General features: G+C 37.3%; 1 protein-coding gene across 1 annotated transcript; it reads right to left on the bottom strand.

Annotated features, from left to right (window-relative positions):
* Positions 1-3,941: 3,941 nt before the first annotated feature.
* Positions 3,942-26,874, bottom strand: LOC145772476 (cytochrome P450 3A14-like). Its single transcript, XM_082584352.1, has 15 exons — positions 26,746-26,874; positions 26,353-26,464; positions 25,090-25,136; positions 15,957-16,053; positions 15,344-15,423; positions 15,028-15,195; positions 10,753-10,819; positions 9,621-9,714; positions 8,780-8,910; positions 8,583-8,655; positions 7,755-7,915; positions 7,411-7,499; positions 5,732-5,869; positions 4,964-5,120; positions 3,942-4,375 (listed from the first exon to the last, which is right to left on the bottom strand). Exons 1-15 carry the CDS (start codon positions 26,823-26,825, stop codon positions 4,277-4,279), a joined length of 1,593 nt encoding a protein of 530 aa, XP_082440478.1. The 5' UTR covers positions 26,826-26,874; the 3' UTR covers positions 3,942-4,276.

Here is a 26,874-nt window from a genome sequence, read left to right as displayed (position 1 = left end):
TATTGGTCAATGCTTAACTTAAAAATACAAACGTTGGTCAGCAGTCTATCACCACTCACAGTTTTGCGATGACAAGATTATAACGAATTAATATTGATTAGAAACAAAAAAAGGAAGAAATTGTTTGTAACGGTCGCAAAATTCTATTGGTTTTTGATAAAATTTATAGAAAAACATCAAATCAACATAATTATAGATTATATAGCCTACTGATTTTTGATGTGCCAACATAAAGCTCATAACATAATTTCTCTAATGTCATCAATAGTCATAAGTGTGTCGCGAGTTCACCAAATTCTTTTAAGTGTGTCGTTTCGAAACTCATAAAACATTTGATTCCATTATAATTACAGGAAAAGCGATATACCAAAATTTCAGATAACATTTTTTTGGGGGTCCGCGACCGCTTCGAAGGTACCAAAAGGGGTCCGCCAAAACAAAAAGGTTGAGAACCACTGCTCTAAAAGTTGTCCGAGCGAAAAAATATTTTGGATCGGCCGTATGTGACCAAAATCCGATCTGATTAGACCCCTAGCATTTTTTATTTCAAAAATCGTGAAAAAATGAAACACGCTAATACATAGATAGATTTGTACGAATAAACAATTGCTAGGAAGAACAGTCGTGATGTGTTATCAAGACTGCGGATGGTCGTGAGGGGAACAAATCTTGATGCGTTTAGATTGTCAAGAAGTGCAAGATAGGCAAACTGTCACAAGAAGCGTATTGCACTGCATACCAACATGCTACAAATATAAGTGCAAGAAATGAATGCTGTGTAAAAGAGAAAGTCTTCAATTTTCGATTATTGAATACAATATACGTAAACCAAACGTTATTAATATACACAGGAGTTCAATAGTTCATAAGCAATGGAAGGATAAGGAGGAGATTATGAATCGAGTTGAATAAATGATGATGACACATGAAATATAATGAATATGAAAAGAAATGCATTTGTGTTTGTGGGAACATGTCGATAAGAATAAGTCGTCTGCCTAGTTGTCATGGTGATGAAGCATTGGTTCAACTTCCAACGTGATGACGTATGTTTCTTGGCGGACACTTGATGACTTGACTGTAGATAAACGTCAAGATTGGTTTCATTGTCTTCATGAACAAATAACACATGTGGTACAAACAAAGAACAAATAATTGCTGTGGTATCTAGATTGCTGCGGTGTTATTTTATTTGTATTGTTTATATTTGTACCGCACTATTCTCGCAACCGATAAAATAAAAGTTTCTCTCTTTCTCTCTCTCTTCAACCACAGGCACAAGGGGTGGGAAGAGAAAAACCCAATTTTATGGTTAGTTCCATGCATATTAGGGTGTTTCATTTTTTCACCATTTTTGAAATTCAAAATGCCTGGGGTCCCATCTGGTGGTATTTGGGGAAAAAAGTTTACACCCCAAATTTTTTTCAATTATGACGTCATATTGAGGTGGTCCACGAGGTTTGAAATTTTTGGGCCTCAAAATCTCAAAATTTGGCCGTATCTCCGAAACCACTCGTCATAGATCGACAAAATTAGTATCAAAATGCGCAGAAGGGTTGGTTTCCTATACCTGATGTAGAGAATATTAAGGTCTATCAGCTTCAGAAAAAAAGTTATTTCAAAAAATCTGATTTTCGGTCTATTTTCTCCTGATGAACAGAGATCAGGTGATCAAGATAATAAGTTTTTCTGTACTTTTCCACTCTTAGAAGCTGCTATTGCGTAATAATAGTTCTTGTTCGTTTTGCAAGAGACGAAAGGGTAACAATTGAAGATATTACTATTATAACGATGATGGCTATCCCTCGTCGAGGATATTATAATGTGACCGTTGAGGAAGAGGTATGCTGCTCACCTGCTTTAGATTTTGATTTTAAAAGTGTCATTATGGCATTAAGGTCAGGTAGCCACTTTAACAAGTCGAAATTCTGCCACTGAAATCGATTAGAATGAAACCGCCAACCAATCAGAACATGTTATAAGAGGCTACCGTCCAATTGTGACCTTTCTAGCACTCAGCCAGAGAGTTAATGCTTGTTTCGAACTTTATTTGGTAATTACAGAAGAAAAAAGAGCAATAGCAGTGGTGGGAATCGAACCCGCGTCAATGAAATAACTACTTTCTAGCCCTAACCTAAACCAACCAGCTGACAGAAAATCCATCACTTGATTTGCTTTGTATCATCTTCTTTTCGCTCTTTTTCACGTCATGGAAAACGTAGCTTATGATTTGGCGGTGCATTCTAGTCAATTGCAGTGGCAGAATTTTTCCTTGTTAAAGTGGCAACCTTAAGGTCAAGTATTAGTAAGTCGATGCAAAACTTCAAGGAATCGGAGAAATATGTGCTTCCCCTTAATTCAGATATAGTCATCACTATTTTTACTTGAGGAAGAAAGTACGGTAGCCGAAACTAATCCCAAGTTTTTGCAGAAAATACCCCATTTCAAAGATTTGAGAGATGAACTGCTGAAAGATGTAGTTGGCATATGGAACAAAGCTGGTCTTCCAGTGCTTAGCAAACAGAGAATTGAAGCCAAGTTAAAAGACGTGATAGAGAAGTACAATACAGCAAGAAAGAAGGAAATGAAACGCAGAGGTAATGAGGTTAATCAAGAATGGTTACAGAACTTGTTCGATATATGTGCATGTAAGTGAAGTGTTCGATCTCCGAAAATCCGGTTGTTTTTCAAAAGAAACTCTCTTGCAGCTGTGAACTCGAAAACCGAGTCCAGGAGAAAGAAATCGCTTTCTTGAAAGATCAGCGAAAAGATCGAAAAATGTTTATTGGTGGCGTAGATGTCAATCATGTAGAAAAGGCTTTGGAACGGGAAAATCATAAAAGGAGGTGGGAAACGAGCAGTAAAGTTGAACAACCCAGCACTTCTGGCATACAATCTGCCAAAGCATCGGCACTAGTATGTTCGAAACAGAGAAAAAGAAATGAAGCAGTTAGATGTCTACACAGAAGCGAAAGCGACTCTGATGGGGATATAAATTGGGAAGATGATAGGGAATACGAGCCTCTGAAACCAGCTGTTGGGGGAAAATTGTACAAGAAAGTACATTCTTTTTCAATAAATGATAGAAGTTGTTTACTTGCTGATCGTAGGATGACTTCGGTACGCCAACAGTCAGATCTTATGAGGACGGTTCTTGGAAAAGATCAAATAGCTGCATCACCTTCGACAGCATACCGCCAACGACAAAAAACAAGAGAAAAATCTCCAATGGAAAGTGAGAACCTTCTCAACTCAGCTTCTACCATGCAGTTATATTATGATGGGCGCGTTGTCGATAAACTAGATCAATACGTTTTCTTGGGTCAACTTGTTGATGATAATGGCATAAAGCACAGGCTTGCAGAGTTCACCTAGCCCAAGTATACTCATTATTCAGTCATGGCTGATACGACTGCTCTCAATACAAGAAAAAAGTCCGGAGTCAGTACTCGACTGGTCAATTATTTTAATGATGAAGTTGGTCATGATATTCATACCATTACATGCATGTTCCACATAAACGAAATGTATCTTTCCCATGTCATTTCTTTTGTGGACAGCGCCAAGAAGGGTCCCGGAGCAATGCAACATGGGGCTTTGCTTAACCAGATAGCAAGACTAGACAAGCCCAGTACTGAAACCTTAACACCAACTATTATTACGCAAAAACAGCTTCCAAGAGTGGAAAAATACAGAAAAACTTATTATCTTGATCACCTGATCTCTGTTCATCAGGAGAAAATAGACCGAAAATCAGATTTTTTGAAATAACTTTTTTTCTGAAGCAGATAGACCTTAATATTCTCTACATCACGTATAGGAAACCAACCCTTCTGCGCATTTTGATACTAATTTTGTCGATCTATGATGAGTGGTTCCGGAGATACGGCCAAATTTTGAGATTTTGAGGCCCAAAAATTTCAAACCTCGTGGACCACCTCAATATGACGTCATAATTGAAAAAAATTTGGGGTGTAAACTTTTTTCCCCAAATACCACCAGATGGGATCCCAGGCATTTTGAATTTCAAAAATGGTGAAAAAATGAAACACCCTAATGCATATGTTTGTTTCAGGATCAATTAACTGCACATCACAAGATAGCCCGCGACAGTATTGTTATAGAGATTCTTGACAGTCAATTATTTTATATCAGAAATACGTTTGTCGCAACTTTAGTACAAAAAAAAGTGCACGAAACTAAAACACAGCAGCAACCAAGTTTTCTTCTATTGACAACAGACAGTCTTCATCGCTAGATCCACAATGCTTTCTTGTTATGATGTAACCTTCGGTTGTCTTTGGACAATTTTAAGGAAAACATCTCCTCGAGGTTGCGTGGTTGTTGCTAGAAATGTGATATCCAGTGGCGGTTCCTTGAAATACATTTTCTGCTTATTTTGTAGTCGGTGCGAACACTGCTGAGTGTTGACGTTTCTACGTATTGCTTACGTAACTCACAATTTTTTGCACATTAAACAGAAAAAGAGCACAAACTAAAGTTTTGTCGCACTGAAACTTGAAGGCTTTATGTGCACCTCGTATTTTTTGATTGCGCACAAGCCAGCAGATCTCATAGAACGCTGTTCAGGTTAAGAGCGTAAAATTCTGTTCTTGTCGGTGTACAAAATGTTCACTACTCTACACATCATATCAAATCAAGTACATTACAATCACAAACAACATAATCAAAAGGATGCTTGCAATGAGTAATGAGATCAACTTTCAGTAAACCTGAAGATTAGTTGAAGAAAGTTGTCTATACGTATTATGTAGACTTTTTACATAACCTTTCATTGAAAAATTTAGCAAATTACAAACAGTTGTCGAAGATTCGTGTAATGGAACTTAATGTATAATTTTTTGTCTGAATACATAAACTTACGTTATTAAGATCTAAGTTCACACATTTCTGTCTCCATATTGTAGAATGTATTCACTCACTGCAAGCTCAATCCACTCACCGGCGTATCCTCACAAACATCGATGGTGAAGTCTCTGAGCAAATTGCAGAACGTCATCTTTACTTCCATTAAAGCGAATCTCTTCGCGATGCAACTGCGAGGTCCAGCGCCAAACGGTTGGAAAACCATCGGATCGATTTTGCTCATGTCTTCCATTCTGAAAAAACAATGAGTCAATATTTTAAAGAAAAAGTTTGATCACTAAAAACGAACCTTAGGCATTTTATTGCCAAAAAACATAAATATGATATCGAAAGTATGACACACATGAAACTTTCTTTTTTGCACCATTTCTTTTGCTTGTTCTAACATTCTTAAACTCACAATTTCATTTCTTGTGGGTTTGAGTCAGGCCGTCAACAATAGAAGAATATTAATCGAATAGGTCAGTCAGTCTCACTTATTGACAAAACGCCGTGGTAAACAAGGTTACAACTTTCCATCTAAAATTTTAAGCCACCATTCCTTAGAAAGGAATCGGTACAGAAAACGAATTATGGTTTCAAGCTCACATGTCTGATATTCTTCCAGCTATGTTCATTGTTTAGTTTAGTGACCAACAGGTTTGTATTTTTGATTCCACTCCAAAATGGAGCAAATTCAGTAAAACCGGAATTGATTGTGCGCTTTTTGTTGCACATAGCAAAATGTAGATATGATGTGAGATTTAAAAGTATGGTCAATAAAAAAAAACTTTCGCTGTTGTAGTGCAACAATAAACATACGTGACTATTTTTTTTATAAACCAACTTTTCATATCAAACTTACCTCTCAGGCTTGTATCGGAATGGCTCCTTCCAATAATCCTCGGAGTGATTTAACGCATAGACAGGAATGGTTACCTGAGTGTTTTTGGGAATGTGGATTCCATTGATAGTGATTGCACTTTTAGAGTAGCGACCATTTCTGAAAGAAATGGTTGAATGGTGGTGCTAGTAACGGTTTGTGTGGTAGCATACAGGTTTCATCAGCGAAAGAACGCTTTGAATTTGACTGAATTTTCTTCTGTTAATTGTTGTAACGTGCAGATATAATGGAAGTTTTTTTGTCACTTGTAACTTGAGATGGAAATTTTAGACAACTTAAACGGGAGTAAATACAATTAGTAAACGCTAATAGCCGCGGTTTAGACTTTAAAGTTGGACCAAGTTTTGTATATAATTTTATAATTTGTCATCAACGTGACAGAAACGAAGAAATAGTCTTCCGGTCACAATATGTGATGTGTCAGCTTTGTCAATAGACTAAATAAAAAAAACGTGACAACAAGTGTAAACATTTAAAATGTACAATGTACATTTGCTTAGGGATTGAAGTACATGTCTGCAGTAGTGGGTTTAGAAAAAAATAATCTAAAAGAAAATGGACAAAGTAAAAGTTCTGATCCAAACAAGCAAATAGCTTGGCGTAAATCTGGGGGGCTTGCCGTCCACAAAATTTTGACAAATTTCTCTTTTGGTCACTTTTTTTGTATACTTTGTGACCCAGTAATTTTTTTTGTTTAGTTAACACATCTACTTGGTATTTAACAAACTTAATCAAATTACGGTAAAACTTAATGTAGATTTATGCACATGTAGCAGTTTTAAGAATCCAATTATTTCTTTCGTAGCTACACAAAAACTTTCAATAACGTTTAGTTTAAAACGAAGTTTTATATATCTTGTATAGTGTTGAAGACCAGTGATTCTCAAAGTGGGCGGTATTGGTCCCTGGGTGTGATTTTAAAATGGATGGGGGAAAAAAGGTTGAAAGAGATGAAAATATTAAACCACAAACCAAGTATATTGGATTAACCATACATTACCTTACTAAGATCATACTCTCAAAAGTTTCTATAAGTCGCCAAGCTCATGCATCACATTGAACTGCAAACCATGCGATCTTATATTAATCTCGTGGAAAAGCCTTTTCCGATACATTCTTTAAAGGAGCAAAAATACTGTTTTGAACGTTGTATTGAACGAGCAAATCTAGCAAAACAATTACATGTTTTTTTCTCGTTTTTTTGGGGGGGTGGGGGGGCAGATGATTAAGTTTCCGTTTACTTTGGATCCTCTACCGCATATTTGTAGGTAGCATAACCTTATATTTATAACATTACAGTTTCAGACTAACTTTGCTGCTATAGGACACATAGAGGCGGAATGGCCCGTTTCGGTGAGTCCGATCCCTTAACGGGGGATTTTTTCAATTTTTTTTTAAATTATCGGGTACCGTAACCTAATTATCATTGCCGTTTTAGGATTAGGGGTTAGAGGTTAGGAACTCACCGAATCGGACTCACCGAATAGTATCAGACCCACATAGAGGAGATCTTTTTGAAAACAATAAGGTTACTTTCGTTCTTTTATCTCAAGATTTTACAATAAAAAAAGTATCGAGCTAAAATCTCCTAAAGCTTCATACCTAAAGAAATCTTTCGATAGCAAGCCACGTAAAGTTACCTTGGCACCGGGCTGTAAAGCCTCAGCGATTCGTTAATGCACATCGTCAGGTATTTCATCTTAACCACAGCTTCATACGTTAATCCTCTCTGAGATAAGACAATATTGTAAAATGTGAAAAGATTTGCAAAAGAAAAAGCGTGAAGTTTTAATAGAAGACTTCTTGAATAGGCAATGTCCATGTGAAACATATTTGAAATTAACTTCCGATCAACATAAAGAAATAAACAAAGCCAATTTTGCATACTCAATCAATGCTTATGTGAACTCTTTTTTCGTTGTCGGAATAAACAGATTAACCTATGAAATTTTACACAGCAACCAATACTTTGACCCATTCTTACATTTTCTTCAATAACTTCATCAATTTCTTGTCGCAGCTTCTCTTGAACTGACTTGTGAGTAGCAAGATTGTAAGCAAGAAATATCATGGCGTTGCCAGTAGTCTCATACCCGGCTAGTAACATCAGCATGCTGTTGCCAATTATTTCCTTTCTCGTTAGACCTGTTTGAACATGAAAACGATGCTTATTTGATAAAAACTAATCCTGTTAGAGCAAAAACATAAATTGAATACCTTGGATGAATGAGAATACATTTAAGCGTTATTTCAGCAGTAGAATCGATCAAGTTGGGATTGACAAAGCTGGACCGAGTGAAGAATGAAATGATCACAAAACGATGGCAAGTTGTAGAACTGAAAGCTGAGAGAGACATGGCTTAAATGTTGGGTAGGCTAACGTGGTAAGAAGAGACGAAGATTATGTTGGTAAAAGAATAAGACAATTGGGAGTTGGTAAAAAAAAGCGAGGAAGGCCAAAAAGAAGATGGAGAGATTGTGTGACAGAAGATGGAAATAGTGGAAGTGAAGGAAGAAGATGCTGTTGAGAGAGTGATGTGGAGGACTGCAATCAGCACTAGCAACCCCACTTGAAGTAGGAATAAAGCCAGAAAAAGATTCGATCAAGTTTATTCCCCATCCAGCAGACACAACGAAAACATCAGCGATGACAAAATTAATAACTAAAAATTGCTACTGAATGAAAAAGAAGACAGCGAAAAGACCACACAATGAAGGTCATTAAGCCAGTCGCCACCTTCAGTAGAGCCATTTCTATGTAGGAGCACGGTGCTACCACAAAAGTATGTTATTCGAGAATTATTTTCCTAACCTTTAGCAGCGCCTCGCTTTACGTTTTCTTTAGAAACTTCTGTTTTGAGCATTTGCTGCATGATATCAACCCTCTGAAAAAAAAGATGTTCAAATGAAATCAAGTAGTTGGAAACAAAAGTTATAAACACCAAAATGAGGCAAAGGTTTTAGGAGGAGTTGTGTGAAGCCTCAAGCAGGATTACCAAGTCAACTTACTTGTTGACTGATGATGTGTTGCTTGTTGTCGATAAGAGCGCCAACGAGTGAAGAAAAGTAGCGCACAGTTTTGTTCCCAAAAATGGAATAATCTAGTTTTTCTGCAATGTATTGCGTAGATGGAAAGAGCACTGCAAACCAGAATGTAGCTTTAGTTCTAACGCTGGTGAAAATATTAAAAACGTTGCTGATTCGGCACGCCTACTTGACGGTAAGTGGATTTTTTTGAACAATGTCTTGAAAAAGACAAGCATACTTTAAGAAAATTCTAATCAGAAAAGACCTTACAAACAATATACACAAGACACACTTCAACATGTCGAAACAATGCAAGAATTAGAACGTAAAGCGTGGTTACAATATTCAGTTTGAGAGAACTGCGTCCCCTCTCAGTATGCAACTTTTCCGCGCTATATGTGATAAGTGAAGGACTAGTTAGTACTCATACTTGCAAATATCTTTCCATCTAGCTGATGCTGTGGGCAGTTTGTTTAGATTAAAAGGCATAGATTAGAGAATCAAAGTCGCTGGTAAATTAACATTCGAAAAAGGAGAAAATAATTTTTAAAGCAAAATCTTAAGGTTAAAAAAAATCATTTAAATAAACCACGAGATATAGAATAATAAGCTAAAATATATAAAAAAGCAAACGTTTTTGAAACAAGTCTACACAACTGGCAAGAACGTCTAATTGTCAAAGCATAAGTATGTAACTTGGTTGTAGATACAAGAGTAGTCAGCGATGAACTATCTTGCGTTGTATCATTTATTAAAACTGACTGTAAGTGTTTAGCCTACTTAGCATTCAATATGCAAGATACGATGCAAAAACGTTACTTACAAAATATTATCACAAACGGATTATAAAGAAGCTTTTGATCAAAAAATTTCCTGGCCATTCCAACCACTGAATTTCCTTTGCTTTCAGATTTCTCCTGTAAACATGATTTCATATTCTGTTTTGGAAATTTACTGCAGTAGTATATCTACAGTAGAGGTGGGGTTGTAAATTTCAACCTCTCTCCCTTTAAGGCAGATGGAATGATTGGAACCAGTAGTCGTAATAATTATGCCTAATAGTCATTGTGACGTCATACCTGTCTAAATAGGGGTGTATCCCCCTCAGGATCTACTACTGAATTGCATACAATGTAAGCTAAGTTACTTTTCAAATATATATTGGATTGGACAAGCCACTGCAAAGCATCTAGTTAGAGTGGCAAGTGACTTATAGATAAGGTTACCATCGACATGAACACCAAAATAAAGACAACCGAAAAATTAAATATCATCTCAGGATAGCTAAGTCCAGGTTTACCTTACTTGTAGCAGGGATTTGACTGTGCCAGAGAGAAAAAAATATAAGTTTTGCAATTGTTGAAAATAAGACAAAATAAAGACAAGTCAACCCCAAGGACACTTCTTAGAATTAAGGGCAATAAATTTTTCTAAGACATTGTCCTTTAAAATAAAAACAAAATCTCAAAAATAAGAACGGTATGGCAACCCTGCTTAGACATCGTTTGGTCGTTTCGTTTTCTCCAACCCAAATTGTCTATTTATTGTTACTCTATTGCAAACTTCTATCTTTCCTCTTATTCATAAAAAACAGAAGCTTGAAACCGAACTCGGTAGCTGAAATTGACGAGGTGTAAATAAAAGTGTTGTTGCTGTCAACAGGCCTATTCAAGCCAATCAACTCGGCACGATAAGTGACAAATTGTAAGCGACTTGGAAACACCACTCAAACCAAGCCATCGAAATGGAGCTACTTGTTAATGGTCATTCGAAGCAAGGAACAGCAAAAAATCTTTTAGAAAACATTTCAAATTTCACACTGTTTATTTTACAGTTAAGCGGTTATTGAACCATATTGATTTTTCACGATTTTGTCAATTATTTACACAAAACAACAACGTATTCATTTAGGTTTAGCAGTCTTAGTTTATCACTTGGCCGTGCTTTAGCCTTACTTGATCGTAGATGTCAGTGCTGAAAGCCGTAGAGCAAAGAACATCCATAGCCAAAGTTTTGAAGACACTGACAACAAAAACCAGGGTTATTCATGACTTAATGGATATAATTTAGGCTACTTATTTTTTTATTATATTCAGGCTTACGCCCGGTAATAGAAAATTTAGATTAGGTGAATGGGAAGACAAGGGAGCCAATCTTCGTGTCCACCTTTTTAGGGTGTACCTTAAAAAAAAAAAGTTTGATAATTTATGCTCTCACCCCCTACATTTGTGCCATTTGACCTAAAAACAATGTTTGTTAAATTTGAGACAGATCCATTGATATTTAGAGGTCAACCTGGGACTTTGAATTTTTATACTGGGTCATTCCATGCCAAGCGTACTAGACCTATCAGTTTGACCCTCTTCGATTTTGCTTAAACTTGGTTAAAATGTTATTTGGCATGATTTAGCCATGCATTACAAATTTTAGCTCAGTATCTATTATAGTTTTGGAAATGTGATGCTTTAAAGTTTTAGGTACCCCCTAAACTTTTCCGCATTCGGTTTTTTGGATCATTTTCAATTAACCATATCTTTTTCTCCGAAGGTTATATAAAGTTTAATTTTTGTAAAATGATTTACTTTTAGCAATATTACATGATGACATTGTCAAAATACAATTAATTTGCAGCATAATGGAGTAATCAAGCCTCAAAGTAGCTCTTTTCTTCACCAAAAACAAATTTTGTGCCATATTTGGAAGTCTGTAACTTTTTTATGAAAAGTAGGATGGTTATTATATTTATCATGTATGCTCTTTCCCTACCAGGCAACAACTTCACCAAGTTTGATAAGAAACATTATATTTGTTAGAAGGTTACAATGCATCAAATTGTGCACCCCAAGCAAAAAAGCCAAAATAACGCCATCTTGTGGTATAAAAATACCCCCGTAAAAAGTGTTTACAAAATAAACTTTTTAACCATTTGAAGAACATTAGCTAAGGAACTTGAGTACAAAGTTTTGACTTTGTCACTCAACTATAATATCATTATATAATATATCAACTGTACTATAATATCATGGATTGTACAAAGTAAATTGTGACAATACAATTAATATGCACAAAATTCTTGGCAAAGAATGATTTTTAAAAACTAAATTTAACCTATTTAGGTACGGTGTTTGCCTGTTATCGCCCCACCACATTTGCTTTGTGACTACTCCGGCTCGAACCCCCTACATAGGGTTAGGAAGCAGATATGTAAAAAAAACGTTAGAACAATCTATTGAGGTAGATGAGCAATGGGTATATAACAGCAAACGAGTATGTTGACCGCCTCCCAGTTCTTGTTTCTGGTAGAAGAGATTTTCAGCTCCATTTTCATTTAAGGAGCTGAAAATCTCTTCTATCAGAAACAAGAACTGGGAGGCGGTCAACATACTCGTTTGCTGTTATATACCCATTGCTCAATGCTAATCTACCTCAATAGATTGTTCTAACGTTTTTTTACATATCTGCTTCCTAACCCTATGTAGGGGGTTCGAGCCGGAGTAGTCACAAAGCAAATGTGGTGGGGCGATAACAGGCAAACACCGTACCTAAATAGGTTAAATTTAGTTTATAAAAATCATTCTTTGCCAAGAATTTTGTGCATATTAATTGTATTGTCACAATTTACTTTGTACAATCCATGATATTATAGTACAGTTGATATATATATAATGATATTATAGTTGAGTGACAAAGTCAAAACTTTGTACTCAAGTTCCTTAGCTAATGTTCTTCAAATGGTTAAAAAGTTTATTTTGTAAACACTTTTTACGGGGGTATTTTTATACCACAAAATGGCGTTATTTTGGCTTTTTTGCTTGGGGTGCACAATTTGATGCATTGTAACCTTCTAACAAATATAATGTCACTTATCAAACTTGGTGAAGTTGTTGCCTGGTAGGGAAAGAGCATACATGATAAATATAATAACCATCCTACTTTTCATAAAAAAGTTACAGACTTCCAAATATGGCACAAAATTTGTTTTTGGTGAAGAAAAGAGCTACTTTGAGGCTTGATTACTCCATTATGCTGCAAATTAATTGTATTTTGACAATGTCATCATGTAATATTGCTAAAAGTAAATCATTTTACAAAAATTAAACTTTATATAACCTTCGGAGAAAAAGATATGGTCAATTGAAAATGATCCAAAAAACCGAATGCGGAAAAGTTTAGGGGGTACCTAAAACTTTAAAGCATCACATTTCCAAAACTATAATACATACTGAGCTAAAATTTGTAATGCATGGCTAAATCATGCCAAATAACATTTTAACCAAGTTTAAGCAAAACCGAAGAGGGTCAAACTGATAGGTCTAGGACGCTTGGCATGGAATGACCCAGTATAAAAATTCAAAGTCCCAGGTTGACCTCTAAATATCAATGGATCTGTCTCAAATTTAACAGACATTGTTTTTAGGTCAAATGGCACAAATGTAGGGGGTGAGAGCATAAATTATCGAACTTTTCTTTTTTAAGGTACACCCTAAGTCCTTTATGCATGCCTTTAAGTGTCCTGCCAGATGCAGCTACATGCTCTTGAGCGGTGTCGAACCTGCGCCCTTCCGAGTGCTGTAGCCGGGATTTTACCACTCGGCTTTGCGACCAACAGCTAATTGTTAATAGTCATTCTAAGCAAGAAATAGTGAAGATTCTTTTTAGAAAACATTTCAAAAATCACATTGTTTAAAATGGAGTATCCTTTTCAATTAAAATTAAATAATGCTCCAAATTATTTTTGAAATATCTTGTCTTAAATTTGGCAGTATTCGACATGACTAATCGAAATTTTCGCTTTGATAGTTTTAAAGATGCTTAAAACTGTTTTCGCTTGTCTGGATGCTTAAAAAACCTTAGCTGTCATTTGTCATGGCATTTTACAGAGTACCAAGGAAAGTGATGGAATGGGCAATGAGGAAAAGAGGTATACCGGAGGTATTAGTGAGAGCTGTGATGTCTATGTATGAGGATGCAAGAACAAAAGTGAGAGTTGGATCAAATTATTCAAACGAGTTTTCTGTGAAGGTTGGTGTACACCAGGGATCAGTTTTGTCACCTCTGATATTTGCTATTGTGGTTGACGTTGTAACTGAAGGAGTGAGGGAGGGCTTATTGAGTGAAATTTTGTATGCAGACGACCTGGTCTTGACAAGTAATAGTATGGAGGGAATGGAGAGAAAGTTTGAGAAATGGAAAGAAGCATTTGAAACCAAGGGTATGAAGGTGAATCTTGAAAAAACAAAAGTGATGGTGAGTGGAGCAGAAGGAACAGTTGTTGAGAGCAAAGTAGATCCCTGTGGAATATGTGGCAAGAGAGTGATGAGAAATTCAATGCAATGCAAGGAATGTGGAAAGTGGGTACATGCAAGATGTGCTAATGTCAAGAGAGCCGCAACAAGATTGGCGAAGTGTTTTGTTTGTGGGAAATGCAGTAAAGGAAGGAATGAAGTGGAAGGCCATGATGATGAGTTCTGCCATGGCATCGAAACAGTGACAGACTTCTGTTATCTGGGTGATCGGATAAATGGAAGTGGTGGATGTGAAGCAGCGGTGACAACAAGGGCAAGATTGGGCTGGGCAAAGTTCAGGGAATGTGGGGAAATGTTGTATGGCAGAAAATTTTCACTAAGGATGAAAGGAAAAGTATATCGGAGCTGTGTGCGGCCTGCAATGCTATATGGTAGCGAGACATGGGTATTGAGAGAGAGTGAACTGGCAATCCTGAGAAGAACGGAAAGGTCAATGGTGAGAGCAATGTGTGGGGTGAAAACGAGAAGGGAAAAAAGGACTGAAGAATTGTTGGATATGCTAGAGATGAGAGAGACCATAGACCAACTGGCAAGGGCAAATGGAGTAAGATGGTATGGACATGTGATAAGGAGGGAGGAAGGAAGTTTTCTTAGAAAGGCACTAGATCTAAAGGTGGATGGGAAGAGGAAACGCGGTCGTCCAAGAAGAACGTGGAAACAACAAGTGAAGGATGAGTTTAAAAAAGTCGGACTGAAGGAGGAAGATGCAAGGGACAGGGTGAAATGGAGAAAAGGGATTAAAACAATTGCTGCGCGGAAACAATCGGCCACCCTCACTAGTGGGGAACAAACCGACGATGGATTATGATGATGATGATGGGCTGTCAGGAAAATTGACAGACCCTTAATTATAATACATTAAAATATTAAATAGATCGCAAATGAAGAGTGAAGATAGAAATGCTTCACAGTGTAGATTCTAACGATCTGTTTAATGAAGATAGGAATGTTACTCGCTTTTTTGCATCAAATCTTCCGCCTTTTTCTTTTGTTAATTTGTGTAGATTGGATGTCATCTTTTTGACACACTTTTCCACTATTTGAAACATTGCTTTCAGCTTTGTAGTGGAGAAGGTAGGTGTGATAGTCTTTCTAAAAAAAAACACTGACTGTTATAGTGTTAAGCCAACTCGGATTTCACACTTCGTCTTTCCTTTTCCCAATAAAAGTTACTTGTTAACATTTTTGTCAAACGACATACAGCTGAACAAACTGGGGAGTCATGCCCACACAAGATTACCTAATTCTTCTCCATTGGTCTCCACTTGTGAATAACAGACTGGTATTGAGTTCTTTTCCATTAACGTTTAACAGTCGACTCTGCAACATACAATTTAAGAAATTTAAAGGATCACAAATCTAATAGCCTACCTTCAAAAGACAACTATAAAAAGCGATTTTTGCAGGCTATATTTTTACTAAATCCAATCAAGGACTTTCACAAACGTACTGTAGTGCAACACAATGATGTGATTTATTGTCACCATCAAAACAAATCAGGGCTGCCTTGCCAGAGCGAAGTTATCTGTCGAGTTGTGAGTCTTGCGCTGTACTGTACTGGTAGGCCCCAATGACGTTATGAAGTAAAACGCAAGTATTACTCTTAGCTTTGAAACTATGACACTTTCTACTTTGTTTATCTTTGGAGTCCATTAACCTAAGTGTGAGTGTTCGGGGCAAAATATTTAAGTTTGGTTTAACACTAAACTTGTTGTCTTGATTTCAAACAGAATCAAATTTTTAGTAAACAATTAAAATATTTGTTCTGAACAACACTAAACATGCTGGAAAGTCAAACACGCTAATATCACAATGAATTGACCTGAGTAAAAAATTGTACATACTCTACCTACCTGCCTATCACGAAAACTTGAAAATTCTTTTATGTGTATTTGTTTGAGAATAGCAGGATCGCCTATGATAAGTCGCGGTTGCAAACCAAAATATATTCTGTCAAAAATATAGAAAAGTTTTGTTATTTTCACATTGTATTGATTAAATATTTTTAAATTTTACAAAACTCAAAATTTGTAAGAAATTCTTTTCACTTCACTAGTAATTATATATTCAAGAACTCATATAAAAGTCATCAGAGTTTGCTTGAGTGCAGTAGTATTGAAACGTTCCACTCACAGTCAAGGCTGAAATAGTGAATTCAGTCAATTTCAATCATGTGCATTTTGAATGCTACAACAAAAGTTGGTAAAAAGTGACACAAGTACTAATTGAAACAAGCAAGCATTAAGCTCTGCAAATCAAATCTAAAACAGATCGCAGTTATGCACATTGCACAGTAATGAGTAAGTCGCGCATATCAGATGCCTACAGCTTATAGTAAAGAATGCCTGGTCGAAAAACCACGCTACATCGGTGTACTAGTGTACAGTGCACAATCTGCTTTGGGAAAAAAAACTGATCATTGATCATGAAAAAAACAACCAGTGTCCGACCAATTAGCCATTTTTTCAACAATGAGAAACCATTGGCTACATCTTGTTGGGAAGTTGGAAACCTACTTCTGTTTCATCAGCACAACGTAGTCGGTCTGACATATTAAGACCTTAGAAACACCAATTTTATGCTGATGTAATATAACACTTTTATCTTCAAAAACCGTTGACTGCAAGGTAATTGTGTAGTAGCCTAAACAGATGTGATGTGAGACTAGTGCAATCGCTTAGTGCAGCAGCATTAAAAAGTTTTTTTGTACTTTATAAGCATGAAGTTTCACATTGCTAATATGCCATATAACATCCATTTAATCTAAACGGGTCTGCTACTATTCGGTGAGTCCGATTCGGTGAGTCTGATTCGGTGAGTTCCTAACTTCTAACCTCTAACCCTAAAACGGCAATGATAATTAGGCTACGGCACCCAATAATTAAAAAAAAAAATTGAAAAAATCCCCCGTTAAGGACTCAACGAATCGGACTCAACGAATCGGACTCACCGAATCGGACTCACCGAAACGGGCCATTCCGAATCTAAACAATGCAACTCAAAACCAATAACATCATACAACATGAAACTTTTTTTCAACTCAAAAGGGGGTGGTAAAGAATGGAAATCTACATGGAATGTGAGCACTTTTTGGCTTCTTTGTATTTAACAGATAACTGCAGTAAATATACTCCTTGTAATTTAGTCTAAAACGGCTTAATTAATCCGGAATGGCCCGTTTCGGCGAGTCCGATTCGACTAGGCCGATTCGGCGAGTTCCCTATTCGGCGAGAGCTTTTTTCGGCGAGTGCCCTATTCGGCGAGTTTTTGAAATTTTTAAAAGGAAATTATCGGGTACCGTAGCCTAATTGCCATTGCCGTTTTTACATCGTTTTAACGTCGCTAAACGTTGAAATCGTGCAGAAAGGAATAAAAATAAAATGTTTGAACTATTAAATTAAAATTCGTCATGTCAGTTCAGTTATTTTTGACCATCATATCAAAAACAAGACACGTCAACATAGCAAAGGTAGAAGCGACAATGCACGTCAACATAGCAAAGGTGTAGAAAAAGGTAGAAGCGACAAAACGCGAACGTTAAAACGTGCTTGTGACCGAAGTAAGTTATTGAGTTGAAAGAAATTTGGCAAGGTTGCATCACCTTCAAAAAAATTTAAGATATAAAGGAAAAATAAAACAAAGAAAATGTTACAAAAAAAATAACGTTTATGTCTATAAGTTAGTACTTTTGAATAGTTAAAATCATAGGCGCCTAACTATTTTTTTGGCCGTGGGGGCGAAAGCGTGTTTCATCAGCAGCAACGTAAATTCAGCGAAATGTCACGCAGATGGATGACGTAATTATGTCGTCACACTAGGATTGCTTATATTGCCACACTCGGAGTTATCGCTACGTTCGACCTACCGTTAATTATTACTATATAAACAAAGCTCGACCAAAACACATGCTATGCGTCTGCGTTGGCTAGCGGTTGATTGACTGCGACTCTTTAAGCTAAGCGCAACATAAAGTTTAGCAACGAACTAGATTTATTAGCATGAAACAAGAGACGAAAAGGTTTACTAAAAGGTATACTGTAAATAGAATGAAAATACTAACTTAATCATATGCTTGAAAATATACCTGTTGAAAGCAAAATCATTCATGTTTACATCAATTCAACAGCACGTCACCTTTAATAAATTTAAAAGTTGCTGACATCCGTAAATAGTCTGGTCAGTTATGCACGTTTTATGGCTGTTTTGTGCAAATTTGGGTAGACATTTTTCATATGCATTTTCAAGTTCCTTAGACACATCAGACTCAAAATCCGTCTGGAGCCCAAAAATTTCGGGGGTGGAAAGTCCCCAAAATGCCGCTCCCATTTGGGGGGTAGTGATGGCTAGAGCGCATGTAGAAAAATTGTTTTATTTTTTTTAAATGGCATATGAGTACTTGTTTGGGGGTAATTTGGCCTGAAAAACCGTTTAGAAGCATCAGTTTTAACCCAAAACAATCATTGAACCAAATAATGGACAACAGTTGTCCAAAACACTAAAACCGTTTGTATAAAATGACCGTTTTTGTGTAGGCTACGTGGCAATACGTGAAAGCGGGAGGCAAGTTTACAGTAACCTGGGCAGTGAAACGGATACGAATTTAGTTTTGAATTGCATTTGCACCAGACAGATTAAATTTTGAGTTTTAAGAGTAGGATTGTTAAGCAGTCAGTATCAGTTTTTGGGAAACATTGAGATTAGTCAGTCACAAAGAGAAATCCAACTATAGCCTACTATTCCCTATAGGGAATACAAAAATTGGATTCCTCTTTTGTATAGTCCAGGGTTACTCAACTAATGCTAACAAGGTCCAGTTTGACAAGCTGAATATTTTCAGCGGTCCGATGAATAAGTTATTTCACACGCAGCCATGAAAGTTAAACTATCTGTACCAAACCACTTTCTTAGGTAAAATGTAACTCGACTTGGATTTCTGAGAAAGTGTTGGGGATTCCGGGGGGCAAATCCTCCCAGCAACTAGGATAATCACAATACAAATTGCTTCCTCCCAGTAGAAATCTGTTTAAAGAAGCCCTGAAACGTGACAATGAGGTTATTCTTCCAAAAGCTCAAGGTCCACCATCAACACCCAGAAGGTCCAGATTCGGACCGCGGTCCGCCAGTTGAGTAGCCCAGGTTTAGTCTATTCCCAGCAGGGAATAGAAAAGTTTGACTTCCCTTTATTCAGTCAATAGACACACCATTGCAACAATTTTAATTTTTCTGAGTTGCGGTATGGTACATCTTTTGTTTGTCTTCTATAATATGACCTAATATTGGTACAAACCAGGCAGTGTTATAGCCTACATAATAATCCAATAAGCTATCAAAACTGATTAGTGTTAGAATAAACAAGCTATCAGTTTTGTGGTTCTGACTTGTTTCAAGTGATCAAGGTGAACGAGCGGGTCAGAAGAAAGTATGCAGACATGGCCACAAACGAGGTACACCAACTGAAGTCAAATAATACACGTTCGCTTGATACAATCCTCAGTGTATCACTTGCAAATCTGCCTAAACATGCACAACGCCCCCAATGCACTATGCATGAGTTTGAAGAATCATTTAAAGAGAACATTCAACTGGTATTCCAACAACGAAACAGTGAAGAAGATGACTGCTGAAGGTGAGGGATGCTGTCAGCAATTACTACAATGCAAAGGGAAGAAGAAGATTACAGTACCGGTACTCCTCCTTCATGGGTTGCATACCATACAACTAAAGCAAGAGATCAAACTGAAAACATCACAACAATCAATAGCATTCTTCCAATATTCGATCATGTGAGTCATAGCTGGGATTTGCTACTGCAATTATGAGCATTTCCAAATATTTTACAGCATATCTGAATCCAGGCCAGGTCGCTGTTGGTTGTTCACTGTTCAGATCAACCGCTGTACGCAATGAAGAAACAGATACAGTGGTTGTGTCCAAACCAAGACGGTTACTTTTGTTTCCTAGGTGGTTGCATATTGAACATACTGCTCTACTCTGTGTTGGACAGCTGCTGAAAGGCACTGGTCTTGATACGATTATCAACTCGACTGCTTTACATACTGTCGGATTGGCCAATGCCGTATGTGATGCGAACCACACTAAAAAAGCAAGATACACTTTGCAAGTGACAGCAGTATGCTTGAAAAAACTTTCAAAGGATGCTTATGAACTATCAGAACATGAAGACGGACAACAATCATTCCAAGATTGGCTGTCTAAAAGTAATGAAAGTACAATGTTCAAGTATTGGTTCAACATTCTACAAATCATAAAAACAGTTCTGCTGTACATGAGATCCTTGCGAGAGGCTAACCTTCCACTTTACATAGGCACAATCGAAGAATTAATACCTCTATTTTTTTGCATTGGATCACATCAATTATGCTAGGTGGTCGTCAGTCTTCAATCTTCATTCAAGACTTAAAAGAAATCCAAGTGTTACACAGTTCATTGTTTGAACACCTAATGGCTGGTCATGTTGTTGTAAATTCTGTGGGACAGCAATTCTCCAAAGTAGCGTTTGACCAGCGCCACGAGCAAAACAACAAACAAGTAAAAACATCCCAAGGAGGATATATCAATCTGGTCGACAAGGAAGTTCTAGACTTTCTACGCAAGATCGATATCTCTTCCAGAGATGCTTCACTACCTGGAGAAAGTCGATGGTAAGAATATGGCCAAGCAACACAAAAAATGTTCAGCGGCATTTATCGAGCAGTTTGTGCAGGACTGTAAAAAGTTATATACAAAAAGCTCCACATTAACCCCTTCAGAAGTCAACAACAGTTTACAAAGCTGAACTCGTCGGCCATTTTTCCAGTAGAGGTTACTGTTGATTGTAAGAAATTTTTTGACTCAGGAAAGGCACAGTACAACAACTTCAAGAAGACCCGTTTTCATTGATTGCTTGACAAGTAGCATTGATTGCTTAACAAGTAGCCTATGTCAGTCACTTATCCAGAAAAGGCAGATGGGCTTGTAGTTGGTCTTTATGTCATCATTCGAGCCAAAGCTGCTACCGTGGAAAAGAATTCTACATTTGAGGAATTTGCATTAACCGTCTTAAACGAGACAGCCAGCATGGGAGAAAAGCAGCACAGAATTGACTTGGTTGCAGATCAATACCACGCCTTAAGCATAAAGAGCATTACAAGGAAGCAACGTGGGTCGGACACTAACCCAGAACTTAAGTTTGAAAAAAAGGATCTCCTACCGCCAAACTTTTCTGGCTCATATCTCACTAACTCGGCAAACAAAACGAGATTGAACCAACTTATTGCTGACATCAGCAAAGAGCATCATTGGTCATGGCAAAAAGACTTTGCATCACTAACGGTAGTAGTGTTTTGGCCAATATTGGCAATTATGATACAAGCTTATGGTGATCACCTTGCCTTAGAAGAGGCTGATAACAAGATGGTTTGCCACATTAAGGATATGTTGCGAAGTGGTTTGTCAACACTATGTGTACGGACTGTGGATACAGATGTAATTATCATCCTCCTTGCTTTCATGAAGCAGTTTATTGATTGGAATGCCAACACCCAACTAACTGTCGACTTTGGCTCCAGAAAACACAGGCAAACCATCTCCATCAATGCTGCGTACAATCATTTAGGAGAGGCTGTCTGCTTGGGTATATTGTTTTTTTTCATGCATTTGCTGGAGGAGATGCAACAAGCTCCTTTTACAAAATTTCTAAACGCAGCTGGTTCCATATGTGGAAGCAATAACCTAAAGTGGAATAACTCACAAGAGTTTTCCAAAGGTTCAGCAGGCTACCATCAGAAGCATGTCTGACTGAGGGCATGTCAGATATTACTGATTTTGTTTCATTTGCATGCAAAAAAAGAGGCTAACTTGAATCGACTTAGGTATGAGCTGTTCATCTCATCATCATCGAATGAATTAAGGGACCTTCCACCTACACTTGATGCCCTGACTCTACATGTTCATTGCAGCGCTTATCAGGAAGGATGGATAATTATGGGAAAACACTATAAATCAGTCTGTTTGTCCATCCGTTGAACATTGGGGTTGGGTTAAATTGCAGAATGAGCTGAGCATTCAGTGGACAACAGATGCAAGAGCACAACATTTGGAAAGACTGACGAAGACTTGCAAGTGCAAGATAGCTAAATGTGACACCTGCCAATGTGCAAAATTAGGGTTGCAATGCCTTAGTTTTTGTACCTGTAAGAGACAATGTGTAGTGTAGCATGACATTGAAGAAAATCACTTCATTGAGTAAAACAAACAACAACTATATTATATACGGTACAGTAACCAACTAACCATTTGCAAAATATTGTGCTTTTTGACTGCTTTTTTTTGCAATTTTCGCTATTTAATGTAAATAACTGGCATTGCGATGATTTTAGATGAAAATAGGTGCTTTTAAACGATTTTTTGGGCCAAATTACCCCAAATTGATTACCCACATGCTGTAATTCAAAACATTTTGTCATTTTCTTGTGTGCGCTTCATTGTCTTGTAGCCCCATAAGTGGGAGCAGCCGTTTGGGCACTTTCCACCCCCGAAATTTTCGGGCTCCAGACGGTTTTTACATCTACTGCACCTAAGGAACTCAAAAATATAGGTGAAAAATGTCTACCCAAGTTTGCACCGAAATGTGCATAACTGACCAGACTAAAACAGCCCTTGAAAAATAGTTACAGAGAGACGTTTGATTAAGTTTTCGACTTGACATTGCTCCCTTTTCACTACAATATCGCAACTTATGGCTGACCAGCTTTCAAGTTTCAATTCGCTGTAATATGCCAGTTTTCGTGTTGCAGATGAAACAAAAGATGCGCATATTCCCCGCCTTTGATCGGGTTTCTATGGCAACGGACGTGTGTGCGCCATGCAGTTTGCGCGAGTCCGTTGTTGTGTTGATTATGCCGCTTGTGCGACTGTGGGCAGTGCGGTTTGTACCAGCCCTTGTTACGTTGGTTAGTGGTAACCTCGGGCCGAGACTTCAAGTTCATTTTCACAGCAACCGATTCACTGCCGCGACAATTCTCTGCAGAGGTTTCGACTTTCAAAAGCGACAGCGAGGCTGTTTGCAAGCGCATTAAGTTAAACGCACGCTGCGTTAACGTAGCAAATTATGTTGTTTTTGGGTGCATTCAACATCTGATGACATTAAATCGACGCAAAATGGTAGATTTTTGCTATGTCACAGGCAGCAAAATCAGTCATTTGTACATTGATTCAACGTCTGCAGACGTTAAATCAACGTAAAAATGACAGATTTTTTTGTCTGGGGTGTGATTGTAGCATCGCTACTCGTTCTAGTGATTATTTACTGCGAAGCTGTTGCGGTTTGCATTTAAAAATGTTTTCCTGCTGCCGATCGCTAGTTCATCTATTGTTTTATGTATCAATGCCGCATAAAAAGTTGCTCCCACGCGGAAATATGCGTGGGGGCCTGGCCGCCACGGCTTAGGCGCCTATGGTTAAAATGATTAGTTTGGATCAACAAATGTGTGACGTACACTCCTACAGCTTAGATTGAAAGGAAATTATCGGGTAGGCTACCGTAGCCTAGTTATCCCGACCAGCAAAAATTTGTTCCAAAAACCCAGTTAGCCTAACAGTTCATTTTTACATTGTAGTAACAGAATGAAAAGGCTAACCAAATGTGTGGCCTATCGTTTTAACGTCGCTAAACGTTGAAATCGTGTAGAAAAGGGTGCTTTTGCTGACTAGGATACGTTGAAACGGAGAAACATTTACAGAAGCCCTACGATACGTTGCATTTTTAAGATAATGTATTCAGACGTTGAATCAATGTACAAATGAAATGTTATGCTAAATGGGTTCTTGGAACAAATCGTAGGGCTTCTGTGAATGTTTCTCAGTTTCAAAGTATCCTAGTCAGCAAAAGCTCCCTTTTCTACACGATTTCAACGTTTAGCGACGTTAACACGATAGGCCACACATTTGTTTAGCCTTTTCATTCTGTTACTATTGTAAAAATGAACTGTGTTCTTGGAACAATTTTTTGCTGGTCGGGATAACTAGGCTACGGTACCCGATAATTTCCTTTCAATCCAAGCTGTAGGCCACACATTTGTTGGTCCAAACTATTCATTTTAACTATTCAAAAGTACTAACTTATAGACATAAACATGATCTTTTTTTTTGTAACATTTTCTTTGTTTTATTTTTTCTTCATATCTTAAATTTTTCTGAAAGTGTTGCGGCCGTGCCAAATTTCTTTCAACTCAATAACTTACTTCGGTCACAAGCACGTTTTAACGTTCGCGTTTTGTCGCTTCTACCTTTTTCTACACCTATGCTATGTTGACGTGTATTGTTTTTGATATCATGATCAGAAAGAAAAACAACTGAGCTGACATGACGAATTCAAGAACGTTTTAACGTTCGCGTTTTATCGCTTCTACCTTTGCTATGTTGACGTGTATTGTTTTTCATATGATGGTCAGAAATAAAAACAACTGAACTGACATGACGAATTTTAATTTAATAGTTCAAACATTTTATTTTTATTCCTTTCTACACGATTTCAACGTTTAGCGACGTTAAAACGATGTAAAAACGGCAATTATAATTAGGCTACGGTACCCGATAATTTCCTTTCAAAAATTTCAAAAACTCGCCGAATAGGGCACTCGCCGAAAAGGGCTCTCGCCGAATAGGGAACTCGCCGAATCGGACTAGTCGAATCGGACTCGCCTAATAGTAGCAGACCCAATTAATCAGTGGTTGCAATTCATTTGTCAGTGAATGCGATTATTGCCAGAACAGCATATTATATACATAAAACAATGTAATCAACTGCAAGTTTTCTATCTGTGCTTCCAATTAGCTTGCTCTCTTTGAAACATACCTTTCGATTAAATTGTTAATCAAATAGTATACTGCTTTTGAAATAGTATATATATATATATTTAACATCACTCAGAGTATTAGGCAACTTAAAACATTTGTTTTTGCCATTAAATTTAATAGTCAACTTACCCATAAATAGGACCAAATCTTTTTCTAGTTGTTAAATCCAACATAACCTTAACACAAAATTTATTAAATCCTTGGATAATAAACTTGAGAATTAACATATTTCTCACTCCATTAACAGTACAACAAAGTTTAGAAACAAAATCTTGATATATATAAATAATGACTGCAGACAGTGCACACCGTTTCGACCTCCCGGTCTCATCAGTGCAGTAGTTACACAGGAATAATGGCCATGGAGATATATATATCTCCATGTGACATTTTCCCATTTGTGGTACCTTATCAGTAACCAAAAATGGTACTACTGCCAACCTTGCCAAAGTGCTCAAACTGCAAGCAGTGAGCTTTGCGCAATGCATAGCAAGGTGCCTCCAGTAAAGTGCTCAATTGGCGTAAACCAAGAGTGTCAATAACTGCAGACAGTGCACACCGTTTCGACCTCCCGGTCTCATCAGTGCAGTAGTTACACTGGAATAATGGCCATGTCTTCCAATTATTTGTTTTCAAAGAACACAGATCAAGACCAATGCCTTGAAATGCTTTTTGCATTCGTAAGTTGTTAATTGGTGCATACTGCATACCTGTATTCTATTTTGTCAATACACAGATACATGTATATGCTAAAGGTAGGTGTCAAAACCAGACTCTCTGCAGACCTCTAAGCTCCCAGCGGGTATGCTGGGAAGTCATTATATGGCCTTTGAAACTGCTGCGTTGACCGGCCATGTTTGGTCGCCAGCTTCCACAAGCCAACATTTCTCCACTACGGTGGTATTTGAAACTTTTTTCACCACTTGTGTTTGTGTCATACTTTTTACCCTTCACCTGCATTTGCAACCTTTTTTCATACACTAGGCAGTCTCACACACGCTGACAAGAAATATTGCTAATAAAAGTTTGTGAAAAAGGCTGAACATTGTCATATAAAAATTCGAAGATTAGCTATCTCTACACCTACTTGAAAAGCAATGCATTTAAATATAACTGCTACCGGTACTGTGTTTCAGGGCCTGTTTGCATTGTTCTTACCTGAATGAACGCAAAAACATGATATTACAGTAATAAACTGATTTTTAAAAACAGGATTTTCAAAGGATTTTGTATTTCGGCTGCTCTGGTAAGTCATGCTTGGTCGCTGGAAAAATAAAGGAGTTTAGAGGGCCCCTTGTTTTAGGAAATAGGTGAAATGCACATACCACTCTACCTTGCACATTGCACAGCCTTGTGTTAGCACAAAGTTACATCTTAGCCTACTATACTTACATTATCTGCATTTTTAATTATAGATGTGAGATTCCCAAGGCCAAGTATGGATGGAGGATCATGTAGAATACTGAGATTTTTCAACACCTGCCACTTCTTGTGCATATACAGCCTAAAAGTAGCAAAAATGATTAATTAGCCTTTATCTCAAATTCCAGTAAACTCTGCTCATTTTTGTTTTAAACAGCACAAACAACATGATATGTTGATAAAAGCGTTGCCCAAAGTAGTACATTAGCTTTCATAGTATTTAAAGGACTGGCATGAGTGAGAAACGTCAAAATTGCTTGAAATCACCTTCACAGGGCTCTAATTTCAGATTTTCAACATTGCCATGCAAAGAACATTATTCCCGAAAACCATATTTCAACAAAAAGGGCACAACTTGCTCACCTGATCAAAACAAGAACACATATCAGCAAAATCCAAGTTTCTGCAGACAATAGTAGTTTGAAACAAGTTAATAGACTCATCGCTTTTGATTTCCACAGTTACAGCCCTGGATTACTTACATGTTTTTTT

The sequence above is a fragment of the Aplidium turbinatum genome, chromosome 6 (assembly GCF_918807975.1).
Source record: "Aplidium turbinatum chromosome 6, kaAplTurb1.1, whole genome shotgun sequence".
In the NCBI taxonomy this organism is placed as follows: domain Eukaryota; kingdom Metazoa; phylum Chordata; class Ascidiacea; order Aplousobranchia; family Polyclinidae; genus Aplidium; species Aplidium turbinatum.
The sequence above is the reverse complement of the archived record's forward strand: the minus strand, read 5'-3'. Positions and strand labels throughout refer to the sequence as shown.

Bases quoted from the DNA above. Each gene is read 5' to 3' on its own strand.
- LOC145772476 (XM_082584352.1), bottom strand. From the start codon at position 26,825: ATGAGTCTATTAACTTGTTTCAAACTACTATTGTCTGCAGAAACTTGG. The intron at 15,196-15,343 runs GTAATCTTGTGT...GTTTTTTTTTAG, and splicing joins GACCAATGGAGAAGAATTAG to AAAGACTATCACACCTACCT. The intron at 8,911-9,620 runs GTAAGTAACGTT...TCTGGTTTGCAG, and splicing joins TCCGTTTGTGATAATATTTT to TGCTCTTTCCATCTACGCAA.